The following is a 13,179-nucleotide window of genomic DNA, read 5'->3' as shown; positions in this document are numbered from 1 at the left end:
AAACGCAACCGTAAGACCTCATATAATGGTAGTACCGTTATGAAAAATATATTTTAAGGAGGCTGAATCACTTACTGTATCGAAATACTCATTTGACCAGTATTTGAATATTTTACCAGTTGTGGAGTGGTTGAGCAATATTTAATGTGAAAAATTAGAAAAGTCCAAAAGAGTAAATGCTGACAGGGTTTCATTCAGAAATACGTTTCGAATTAAACAGACTTAGAAACTTTTCTTGCCGAAGGAATAGAACATTTTTATCTCTTAGTATCTAACTCCAAATACAGCCAATTACTTGAGTAACATATAATTACCGTCAACCATTCGAGAAAAAATATCAAGAACTAAGTGTTTTGGAGTAAGTGCAAAAAAGGCGTGTATAATATTGTGATTGAGGGTCATACAATTGAAGATGGGAAAATCACATATCTGGGGTAATGTAAGACAGTTATATATAATTGGCGCAATATATGATCATGAGGGTACCGACACCTGATCAACATCACTAAGCGTCAAGAATAAGGCAGTGTGGAGGAATTAGCTGTCTCTCATTTTGTATCTTTCCGTATCGTTAGTTCGGGGTTCTGTAAGCACTAGACCCGTGAGGCTGACAGTGTTTGCGGAAGAACCAGTCTTCACTGTCACCAAAGCTGAATATAACAGTAAGTACCAATATTTAGGACGTCAGTTCGTTTCGGTCAGGAGACAGAAATCATTTTGCTGGCATTAGCGACGCTAAAAGCAAGTGTTGCATTAGGAAACGAAAATAGCATTGTATTGTTTTCTGTTGTTTTCATTGTATTGGTCTCTTCAATATCTGTCCGTAACAGTATCGTTATCAATACATCAGATGACTACATCTCAAACAAGAATTCGTGAAAAATATCAGATCAGAATCCCAAACGAGATATCGCCAAAATGCGGAATTAAGAGTTGTTGGCCGTTGTTAACCTTTGCACAGTCTTTGAGTTTTTACCGGTCTGTTTTGCGCAACAATTGACGTTCGCTGACAGATACATTAAGACGGAGCAGACGTGAGACAGAACAGGTAAGAAATTGTAGTTACTTCACAATAATAAATTTTCTGAATTTTAAATCTTCCGCTTCCATTGATACCTGCGTATGTATATCAGATATGTGATCGTTAATTGATTACTGTAAATACTTCCTCAATTTTAATGGAATTTACAGGAGCGTATTAGTTTCCGTTTTGCAGAACTACAATTAACTTGCATATGACCCTGCTCCAGAAATAGGTACGGTTTACCCTATTTTATACTCAAAATAGTTCTTGAATGTAAATTTTGTACGCATTGTCTGTTAAACTCGTCATCAGGAAACGCTCCGCTTCCATAAAGAGCTTTTAAGTTTGTTTGTGTTTTACGTCCTATTAACAGGTATGGTCATTTAAGGACGTGCCAGGTTTTGTTGGTGGAGAAAAGCCGGAGTTCCCGGAGAAATCCCACCGACCAGTACACTTACAGAGATAAGGGCTATGCTATATATCTTTATATTAATCATATCATTATGAATATGCTAAGTTGTACTGTTATTTTCATAATTTTAATAACAATATATTTTCTTTCTTTACGTGTCAAACACATAATATAAATTACAAGTGTTACAATACAATGGGTACGACTGTGCCCAGCCATGGATGGCTGACTAGACATTGTACTGTGAATACATGATTATTGTGCTGTGTAGGTTATAAGCGTATAGTTGATTTTAAATTATTATATAATTGCAAAGGTTTTCATTTGCAATGTTTGGCCTTAGGCATCAACGATTAGTCTTAGAAGGACAAAACGGCTTTTTGATACAGCATGGACTTGGATAGCATCTGATCGAATTCCGTAGATACAGTGTTATTAATTTTTGGCACCAAATTTTTGTGTGTGTGTGATACAAAATGGTAGACTCTGCTTGTGGATTTCGGTTTGCCTACTTTTTACATTTACATTGTATACGTCGTAGTTACCAATAATGGCATGACACGACGGGAGAGAGAACTTTGAAAGGGCTAATCTAACTCCCTCTACGCTTTCTGCGCACACTACTATATCATCCAGTTGGTTCCACTCCAGCGGTGTTTTGATGAAGAAGGAGTTCTTGTATGCTTCCTGTTTGTATCCTGAGATGGTTAATGGCCTTGAGTTGTTGACAATGTTCCTGTTTAATGTTGCTGATGTTTCATAGTTCACATACCGCTTTTTTTTTCCGCGTCCTTCCAGAGTGCTGGATTATCTGATCTGGGGGTAGGGCTGGTATTAACCCCTCAACTACTGTGTGCATGAATACTAGCCGCTGTGATTTCCTTCTGTTTTGTAAGGTTGGTAGTTTTAGGTGTTGTGATTTTAGATGAGAGTCCCAAATAATACTGCCATAGTCCAGAATTGATCTAACAAGTGATATATATGCTGTTTTCTTGCACTCTTTTGGGCAGTGTTTTAAATTTCTTCTCAAAAAGCCTAAAGTTGAGCACGCTTTCCTCGCGATGTTGCTTATATGAGTACTACATTTGAGGCCGTTTGATATATGGAGTCCTAGGTATGGATTGTTTTGTACCTCTTCCAAAATGTGGTTATTCAGACTATAGAATACTGATGACTTTTTCCTAATTGACATGATGTGGCATTTTTTGGCATTAAATTTCATGCCCCATTTATCTGCCCATTCTTCAAGGTTTTGTAAGTCATTTTGGAGGATGTTATGGTCATTGAATGTTCTGATTTGTTTGTACAAAAGGCAGTCGTCGGCGAAAAGGCGTACTTGTGATTTTACTTGAGTCTGGAAGTTCATTTATGTGGCAGAGGAAAAGGAGTGGTCCTAGTACCGTACCTTGAGGTACTCCGGAGGCGACGTGTTCCTCCTGGGACGTTGTGCCTTCAAGTACAACCTTCATTTTCCTCTGTGTTAAGAATGACGTCAGCCACTTGTGCACTTGCCCTCGCGACTTTCTGCAAGAGTTTCTTGTGTGGCACGATGTCAAATGCTTTGGAGAAGTCTAGTATTGCTACATCCACCTGGTTCCCATTGTCGTGCGCTTTTAAGAAGTCATTTATAGTCAAGAGTAATTGTGTCTCACAGGAATAACCAGATCTGAAGCCGTGATTTAGATTGGTGAGTACTTAATGTTTTTCAAGATGTTTTAGCATGTGTCGACAGATGATGTGTTCCAGAATTCCAGAAGCTTGCAGGGGACTGATGTTAGTGACACTGGGCGATAGTTTTCCGCAGTGTTTGTCTCCCTTTTTAAATATGGCATTTCTCCAGTCTCCCGAATCTAGTGATTTTTGAAATGTTTTTATGAGTCCTAATGCTATTTCTGTTGCGCATTCTTGTTTCTGTTGAGGACTCTGTTTGGTATTCCAGATGGTCCTGAAACGTTTGATATGTTTAAGTTCCGGAGTAGTTTTGCAACACCGTTTGTATCTACGTATATTTTCGGAATTGTTTCCTGTACACGTTTTGTTGTTTCTGGTATGTTGGTGTCTTTGTCGATGGTGAATACCGATTTAAATTGTTGGACTAATATATCCGCCTTTGACTGACTGTCACTGATGAGAGTACCTTTGATTTTTAGGGGGGCTACTCCTATTGAGTCTTGCTTTTTTGATTTGATGTATTCTCCAAAACGGTTTGCTGTTGTTATTTTCGAGACCTTTTAGAATGTTGGTGTTAATGTACTCCCATTCTGCTCTCCTGAGGTTTCTTTTGCATTCCCTTTGATGGTGTCTATAGTTCTTCCAATTGTTAGTTCTTTTAGCCTGTTGGTAAAGCTTTTCATTTTTCCTAATCATTTTCCGTTCTATAAATTTCATCCATGGTAGTTTGTTTCGTGTTCGTGCCACTTTTGGTGGTATGTGGGTGTCCATAGCATTGCGCAGGCCCTCTTTAAATGTTCCCCGGAGATCCCTGACGTTTGCATCATTTTTGTAGTCATGATCTAATTTATTCGATGTTTTGGTGATGTCTTCTTTTAGTTTTTCCCAAGATGCACGTGAATATTGAAGGAACTTCCTCACTTTTGAGGAATTGTAGTGAGGTTTTGTTTGAATGTCCGTAACTAGCATGTCGTGGTCTGATATTCCTGGTACACTGTACGAGCTCTTGGCAAGCCTTGGGTTTGTAGTAAATATGAGGTCTAGCATGTTGTTTTCACGTGTTGGTTGGTCATGTATTTGTGTCAAATATGCTCCTGTTGTTATATTGATAAGTAGGTTTTGTGTTTCTTTATCCTGTCCACTCTGATCTAGTCATGTTGTTCCAGAAAATGTCAGGGCAGTTGAAATCTCCAGCCAATATTAAATTTTTGCTTTTTGAGTCCAAAATCTTTGTCAGTCCTTTAACCAGTTCCATTAAGTCTATGTTGTTTCTGTGCGGCTTGTAAAAGGAACCGATAATGTAACAATTTCGGGGATAAATCCTGGCGGCATGTGCATGTTAAATTAGGCTTTCAAAGTCTTGTAAAGGGTTTCTGGAGAGCAACCGTCAAACTGTTTTAAAAGTAATAAACGACTGGCGCTATAAAACTGGTATATCATGTAGCTATTCATGGATCAGGTATCAAAACAGCGAGGACAGTTTTACAATACAACACACATACAGGTAGAAGTCAAGGTAGGTTTTATTGGAAAAAGTCAGAGTCCACGACAAAAAGGCTCGATAAACATGGGCACAATTTATAAATATATCACTGAAAAAAAACACATTCTACAGTTACAATGTAACAATAACTGGATAAAGGAGCTGTTTTCAGTCACTGAACATAAAACTTTCCTAGTAGAGGACCGCTCTGCATTTTAACGTGATCTATTAAAACTTCAAATGCTAGTTCATGGCGTGAGGAAATGCATATTTAGTATTACCCATAGAGGACTGACAGAATTACCGTGATCAGATACACATATTATTATAAAATTGAACCATTTAAAGAATTTCATATACGGGTACGTTTAAACATTTTCTCGTCTGATATTCACCATTCCACCATTGGTAAGGGCCGTACCATCCAAATACAGAGGTCAATGGTTATAATGCTGATACAAGTTGACAAGAACAAATGAAGATCTACCCAACAAAACCATGTTAAATATCCAAGTACAGATTCAAGGTTTGTCGTAACTACCTTGTACAGTACCAATAAAACCTAAAATCAAGCTACAGAGGTGTATGCTTTATATATAACCTGGTAATGACTTGTACCAAATGTAAACGATATATCTCGTGGCCATCCTATATTTCCTTCTATTTAACACAGCTGTTACAACTGTAATTTGTTAATATAGACCGAGATATTTTGGATTGAATTTATTGAGAAAAGAATATTTTTTTGTTAGTGGTACGTAATCAGAAAGGCAGGTTGAGCATTGGGTTCATACACTATATATAACTAAAGCAAATAGACTAGATGTTTCAATAAAGATAACTGAGGGTCAAATTCAAATATATATCGTGATTTGACACAAACATAACCCTGCATTATATACCATAGGGTTATATACATTTCGGTTTCCACGAAAAGTAAGCCATTTAATAGTAGTAGATTGCGATCAGGACACATGACAAGTTTCTGTGCAGAAAATAGAGACAACATTTATATAAATCTATACATAGGTATATGGGTTTTCATTTGGAGTTTTCATCAACATATATGTACTTTAATTTAAACTAGTTATTATAAAGTGTTCTCATATCAGAACAACAATATCCTGTTATTCAAATAATCTTTAATAAATACGTTGAATAAATGAGGCAAAATAATATACCATTCTCGAAATATGGTAAATTCCCAGTACTGTAGTATTTATATCATTAGTATAATGGAGGTGGATTAATTCCCAGTACTGTAGTATTTATATCATTAGTATTATGGAGGTGGATTAATTCCCAGTAATGTAGTATTTATATCATTAGTATAATGGAGGTGGATTAATTATCACAGCATTATTTTACTGAACTGTTCATTTAGGTGACACAACATTTTGCTGGGTCGGTTACTGAAAATAATACTCAAACCTTTCAAAAATTGTTGGTTTACAGCAATAACATGTTTTACATGTATATTTTCTAGGTCTTTTATTTTCTCCCTACTTTAAGTAATGACTGAACAATGGAAAAAACATACCAGCAGAGGTCAGCAAAGTATATCAGAACACAGTAGTTTTCTCAAAATAAACAAGAACAAAATAACAATAATAATGAATCATACTCATCAACCTTTTTAAGTCACATCAAATAGATCCGAGCACTTCACAATGTTTCACATTTTCTTATATAAACTTTTTTCTCTTATCTGGCTTCTATTTGTGATTAGGTAATGTTTCATGATTGTAGAATCGATTTGTGTTGTCAGTATGTTTTTACCCTTTCTGCACGCTCAAGTTCTGTAGAAATTTTGATACACAATGGGGAATTGTTCAATGTACCATTGATACAGATTTCATGGTTATACAGGATCTACTACATAGAGTAACATTAATTTGCCTTTACATAAACTTGAATGTGTACAATTAAATTAATCATATTAAGACAATTGAAGAATTTTTAAAGAATTCACACTCATCAAAAACGATAAAACATTCATTCAACAAATGTGACAGTGACAGTTTCAAGAAATAAATATAGAAAACAACACTCAAGATAAATCAGAATAAATAATTTTCATATTGATCAAAAATTCATAAAAATAATTGAACGACATATGACCATGATTGTAATTCAGTTTATACCAGTCACACCCTTAAAATTCAATACAACACTTTTCAGTAATTTCATAAAACCACAAGCTTTATATATTTCTATAAATATGTCAAGCATCATTACAAAAGTGGCTAGTTGTCAGCAGAATGATACAAAAATAAACATTCTGACAACAGGTTCACTTCTATAAATAGAAAAGTAAAAATAATAGAGCATTGTTTTATAAATAAGTGGTAGACGTCACAAGTATATTGTGTTAGTTTGTAACCTATACTATTTATTTTTTCAAATGTAAATTGTCGTCAATATATATAATTATGTCATCTAATGCAACTTTAACCTGAAGTGATGTTTTAATTATCACACTGTCATGGTTACACCCTATTACTTCCAAATGTTAGTTATTTCTGTGGAAAAAATACTGCAATGTAAATATTGTTTGCTATAATTCTTTCAACAACAGGACTTTTAACCTGCTGCTGTGTCTCCATCTGAATTATTGCTCAAGTAAATATATTGCAATGTGGAAGTATTTTACAGCATAATGTATTCTAATCCAAAAAAAACCACCAAGTCATAACAATTTAAAGCTAATATTGACACTTGGTTAAAAAATATTTCAAAGGTTGTCGAGGATCAAAGCAACACTAAATCTACCATTAGCAATCTTTAATAAAGGTTATACAATAACATGGTTTTTCTTTAAATGAATTGTCCAATTTTGTCTAGACAACAATAACCCTATTGTATTACATCAAAGTGAAGCTACCCTTTTGGTTGACTCAGCTAGGCTTGCTCCACAAAACTCAATGTGAATCCATACATATATATCTATTGTTGAAACAGAATATACTTCTGTGAACTTATTTGGCACAAATTAGTTAACAAGTCTATTTCTATATTGTAGAATTTAACATATGATATATATTTTTGCTTCAAAACTAAATATTATATAATGCTTCCTTTATCCCTGATGTAATTTTCATGAAAAACCATTGAATCAGATGAGTTAAACAGAAAAAAAAACACCAAAAAATGAAGCTATACAGTTTTCAATTCATGTTTCAAACTAAACAGACCAAAAAGAAATCCTTTTCACATTTCCTTGCCAAAGCTGCCGAATAATGATAAAGCATCTGGTTATACCTAAATGTAACTTAGGATTCTGTTTGTATGACATCAGAGTATAATAAAAGCCAAGTCAAATCTATAATAAAATTTTTTGAAACACAGCTGATATACATTATTTATATTATTATAACAGAAAATATCACAATACTTTGTCAAGGAAAATATCACAAATACTTGTTAAGGATTGTCACAAGCCACCAGAATAATGATAATCATGTTTCATTGGCGCACAGAAAAAGTTCCAAGCACAGCCATGTCTGCAGAAGTGTGGTCATTACGGACTTAGAGTTGGGTCTGTCGATAAAGCAACACTGCCATCTATTTCCTGTGCTGCTGTTCCCATGCCAACTGCCTCCTCTTCTCCTTTTCCCGTTCTCGTGTTGCCTCCTAAACGGTAAAAAGTATGGCATACATAAACAAATTTTAAAATAATATTAAGTATTGAAAATATCAAATACAGATTTAGGGAAAGCTGCATTTTGTTACAGAATGATTTAGTATGATGTGCATGTTTAAAAGGAAAGGTTTGTAAAAATCTTAAATCTTAAAATAATAAAACAATGAAATAATTGTAAAAATCTTAAATCCCAGACCTACTCAAAGGGTTTAATAAAACAATGAAACAATTGTAAAAATCTTAAATCTCAGAACTACTCAAAGGTTTAATAAAACAATGAAATAATTGTAAAAATCTTAAATCCCAGACCTACTCAAAGGTTTAATAAAACAATGAAATAATTGTGAAAATCTGTCTGATATTTCCATCACAACATCAAAAGTTGAGAAACAAAATAGCGTGGATTGTGGGATTGTTGATGCACATGCTGGTAGCATACATGTGATGTGGTTTAAAACATTTACCGGGGAATAGAATTTGTAAAGTGGGGTCACAATGAACAAATTATTGGCTTTTTTTCTTATAAAACTGCAACCAAAATGCTTGTTCAATATTCTAGCATACATTGACAAGTCTATCTCTATCATGTGTATGCGTGTATGAGCTATGAATATATACCTCTTCCTTCATCTTGTTGACCATGTACTCAATGGAGAGGCGGAGTTGTTCAAGCTTCCTCTCATTAGTATCCTCCTCGTTCTGAAGACTCAGTGCACGGTTCAACGGAAAGAAATCGTACTTGGCTGTCTGCAACTGTTTGTGCAAATCAGAAACACAGATATTAGTACTCTATATAATAGTAGTCACCATCATGACCTCCAACAATGACCTTTCAGGGTCTGTCATTATTGGAGTAACAGTCAATCATTGTGGCCGATATCTGGTGACCTACTTTCTCCGTTAGATTTGACAGAATTTTTTTTCTTGTACATCATATTTAGACAAGGAAATGCTCCGAAAGATTTAGTTTGGCCTTATGTTTTAGTTTGGCCTTATGTCTTATGCTTTAGTTTGGCCTGATGTTTTAGATTGGCTCTATGATTTAGATTGGCTGGCCTGATGTTTTAGTTTGGCCTTATGTTTTAGTTTGGCCCATGTTTTAGATTGGCCTCATGTTTTAGTTTGGCCTGATGTTTTAGATTAGCCTGATGTTTTAGATTGGCCGGCCTGATGTTTTAGATTGGCCTTATGTTTTAGTTTGGCCTTATGTTTTAGTTGCCTTATGTTTTAGTTTGGCCTTATGCTTTAGTTTGGCCTTATGCTTTAGTTTGGCCTGATGTTTTAGATTGGCTCTATGATTTAGATTGGCTGGCCTGATGTTTTAGTTTGGCCTTATGTTTTAGTTTGGCCCATGTTTTAGATTGGCCTCATGTTTTAGTTTGGCCTGATGTTTTAGATTAGCCTGATGTTTTAGATTGGCCGGCCTGATGTTTTAGATTGGCCTTATGTTTTAGTTTGGCCTTATGTTTTAGTTGCCTTATGTTTTAGTTTGGCCTTATGCTTTAGATTGGCCTTTTGTTTTAGTTTGGCCTTATGTTTTAGTTGCCTTATGTTTTAGTTTGGCCTTATGTTTTAGTTGCCTTATGTTTTAGTTTGGCCTTATGTTTTAGTTGCCTTTTGTTTTAGTTTAGCCTTATGTTTTAGTTTGGCCTTATGATTTAGATTGGCCTTATGCTTTAGTTTGGCCTTATGTTTTATTTTGGCCTTATGTTTTAGTTTGGCCTTATGTTTTAGTTTAGCCTTATGTTTTAGTTTGGCCTTATGATTTAGATTGGCCTCCCATGTTTGAAGAAATCATGGTATCTCTATTTGTTTGATATCTCATGTATTTTTTGTCGTTGCATTTTTCTTTCAAGTTTTGAGTAACGATTTGTCCTATGCCTCTTACCAATATACACAGTAATTATTTCCTTTGTAATTTAATTTTTTACCTTGCTATCAAAGAACAACACGGTTGGTTGTATGGTTGTAAAGTTCTACTTTGCTCTATTCACCAACTGATTTTAATGATTTCTTTTTGTGTTATACAACTGAACATATGACAAAAAAAAAATCATTTCATGTACATGTATTATAACCAAGCCATTCGGATTGATATGTCTCGCCTGTGTCCCGCTTTGTTACCAAGCCATTCGGATTGATATGTCTCGCCTGTGTCCCGTTTTGTAAACAAGCCATTCGGATTGATATGTCTCGCCCGTGTCCCGCTTTGTTAACAAGCCCTTCGTATTGATATGTCTCGCCTGTGCCCCGCTTTGTTAACAAGCCATTTGGATTGATATGTCTCGCCGGTGCCCCGCTTTGTTAACAAGCCATTTGGATTGATATGTCTCGCCTGTGCCCCGCTTTGTTACCAAGCCATTCGGATTGATATGTCTCGCCCGTGTCCCCCTTTGTTAACAAGCCATTCGTATTGATATGTCTCGCCTGTGCCCCCCTTTGTTAACAAGCCATTCGGATTGATATGTCTCGCCCGTGTCCCGCTTTGTTAACAAGCCATTCGTATTGATATGTCTCGCCTGTGCCCCGCTTTGTTAACAAGCCATTTGGATTGATATGTCTCGCCTGTGCCCCGCTTTGTTAACAAGCCGTTTGGATTGATATGTCTCGCCTGTGCCCCGCTTTTTTAACAAGCCGTTTGGATTGAAATGTCTCGCCTGTGCCCCGCTTTGTTAGCAAGCCATTCGGATTGAAATGTCTCGCCTGTGCCCCGCTTTGTTAACAAGCCGTTTGGATTGAAATGTCTCGCCTGTGCCCCGCTTTGTTAACAAGCCGTTTGGATTGATATGTCTCGCCTGTGTCCCCTTTTGACCATCAATGCTCATGTCCAGTTTGGTTGGTCTAGGACTCATAGTTTCAGAGAAACTAACTTAATGCAAAAACCTATGTTGATGGAGATGCTGACAAAGTCAATGTACCATGAAAGGTAGGCCGCATCCAGCATCTGATGCATGGGTTGAGATGTTCTACCTAAGATGCGTTTAAGAAGGATTCAGTATGCTAAGAATGAATTACTTCTTTATTTTGAAGGCTTTGGTATGATTGAGCAATGTCAGGTATCCTGAACATTACCAGTAAGTTAGGCCCTATACATATTGTGATTGAGCAATATCAGGTATCCTGAACATTACCAGTAAGTTAGGCCCTACACATATTGTAAGTGTTTTGGTATGATTGAGCAATGTCAGGTATCCTGAACATTACCAGTAAGTAAGGCCCTACACATAATGTCAGGTATCCTGAACATTACCAGTAAGTTAGGCCCTACACATATTGTAAGTGTTTCGGTCATTGGTTTAGATGAAGTCTGAAACATTGAAGCAACGTCTGACACCATTTAAAAGGGTTTTTATACTTGCCATTAAAAAAGATAAATTTGGTCATCAATTATCACAAAGAATGTGTTCTAGCTATTGAAATGGTCACTCACCATTTTAAAGACGTAGAGTTCCAGGGCGGAGTAGTCATTGGGGCGTGTCTCGTCAAGGTGTATAAAGAAGAACAGGTAAGCCCATTGATTGTGTTCTTCCCTCACATGTTTTTCAAATCCCTGTTAGGTCAAAGGTTAAAACAAGCATCAAGGTTATTTGTTTTAATGGCCGTAAGTGTTGACAATAATAATTCTGATTTACTTACCATAAATGTTGACAATAAATTCTATCAAAAATCAATGAAAACTTAAGTCAACATAAACTATTTATTATGCTTGGCTAAAGCCAGGATTATAAACACACCTAGGATTATCCATCTTGTAATAAACATATGAAGTAATACAAATATGATGTGAACAAATCATACATTAATTAAATCAAAATTTCAATAAAATAACAGTTGTACACTTACACCACCCTGTCTCTCAAAGTCGTAGCTCTCCCGACTGCAGATGAAACAGTTATTCATCATGTCTTTGTCAATTTCCCACTAAAAGTACACAAACATGAATTAACAGAAACACTAAGGTTTAGCATACATTTAGTATAATTAATTCATATTGCAATTTCGAATTTTCTAATTCCTTTATCATGACATTGTAATGCCTGAAGGTTGCTAATTGTTTTAAAACTGTCGTGTAACATTTACTGATACAAGTGTAAACAAGTAGATGGACCAGGACAATACTGATTCCCAGTATATGGCATTTTTATGAAACTAGTTACTTAAAAGTTGGAAGGAATTTTAGCATTAAGCTTATCTGAAAATGTACATTAATCAGTTATGGAACATAAAGATGGGGAAAACACTCATGTATTTTTCTTGGGGAAAGAAATGTATTAACACATTTCTGATAATGAAAATGGCGGCGAGACTTAGTGTATGGTAAAGCATTTTTTTTAAAATTTATTCAAGACATTGTGTTAATCAGTTAAGTAGAATTTTTATAAGATTCAAATACTGCAGACCTCCTGAATAATTAAAGACAGCGTGTCATTTCATTCTTCCACATGTGTTACTGTTTTATTATGCTTTCGTTAAAGGTGGGAAGCCATTGATACAGTATAGAAGTACACCATCTGCCTACCTTGGAGTCTCGGAGCTGGGAGAAGGTATCTACGATGATACCGAATATGATGTTGAGGCCGATGGTTGTGATGAGGATGAAGAACGTCACATCAAACACAGTCAACATCAGCACATCATTGTAATTATTGTTGTTCATTTCTGCCTCTATAGTCTGCAAAAGTGAAATAAACATTGAGGACCTGGTGAGTCATTTCTGAATAAGATCATGATCTTTGATTTAAAAAACAAGAGGCCCATGGGCCTAAACGGTCACCTGAGTCTACAGTATTTATTTTTGTTGTTGAAATATGTACCAATTTGAGTAAAAAATAGTATAATGTTAACTTAACTTTGTCAGGACCATGAGCTGATCATTCCTAGACCAATTTTAAGTGAGATCGGCCTATTAGAACTTAGTAGCAAAATAGCGGCCATGGCAGCCAAAT

At 35.6% G+C, this 13,179-nt stretch overlaps 1 protein-coding gene across 1 annotated transcript in view; it reads right to left on the bottom strand.

Moving 5' to 3' along the window:
• Positions 1–4,612: 4,612 nt before the first annotated feature.
• Positions 4,613–13,179, bottom strand: part of LOC110448078 — a 189,636-nt gene continuing 181,069 nt past the window's right edge. Inside the window, exons 78-82 of the mRNA XM_021494119.1 lie at positions 12,753–12,905; positions 12,077–12,154; positions 11,664–11,783; positions 8,852–8,986; positions 4,613–8,223 (exon numbers count right to left, since the gene is read on the bottom strand). Coding sequence (XP_021349794.1) covers positions 8,155–8,223; positions 8,852–8,986; positions 11,664–11,783; positions 12,077–12,154; positions 12,753–12,905 — 555 coding nt within the window. The 3' untranslated portion in view covers positions 4,613–8,154. The remainder of the gene's footprint in view (positions 8,224–8,851; positions 8,987–11,663; positions 11,784–12,076; positions 12,155–12,752; positions 12,906–13,179) is intronic.

The sequence above is a fragment of the Mizuhopecten yessoensis genome, unplaced genomic scaffold (genome assembly GCF_002113885.1).
Source record: "Mizuhopecten yessoensis strain PY_sf001 unplaced genomic scaffold, ASM211388v2 scaffold3819, whole genome shotgun sequence".
Taxonomy (NCBI): Eukaryota; Metazoa; Mollusca; class Bivalvia; order Pectinida; family Pectinidae; genus Mizuhopecten; species Mizuhopecten yessoensis.
Note: the sequence above shows the minus strand (reverse complement) of the source record. Positions and strands in the feature narration are given on the sequence as shown.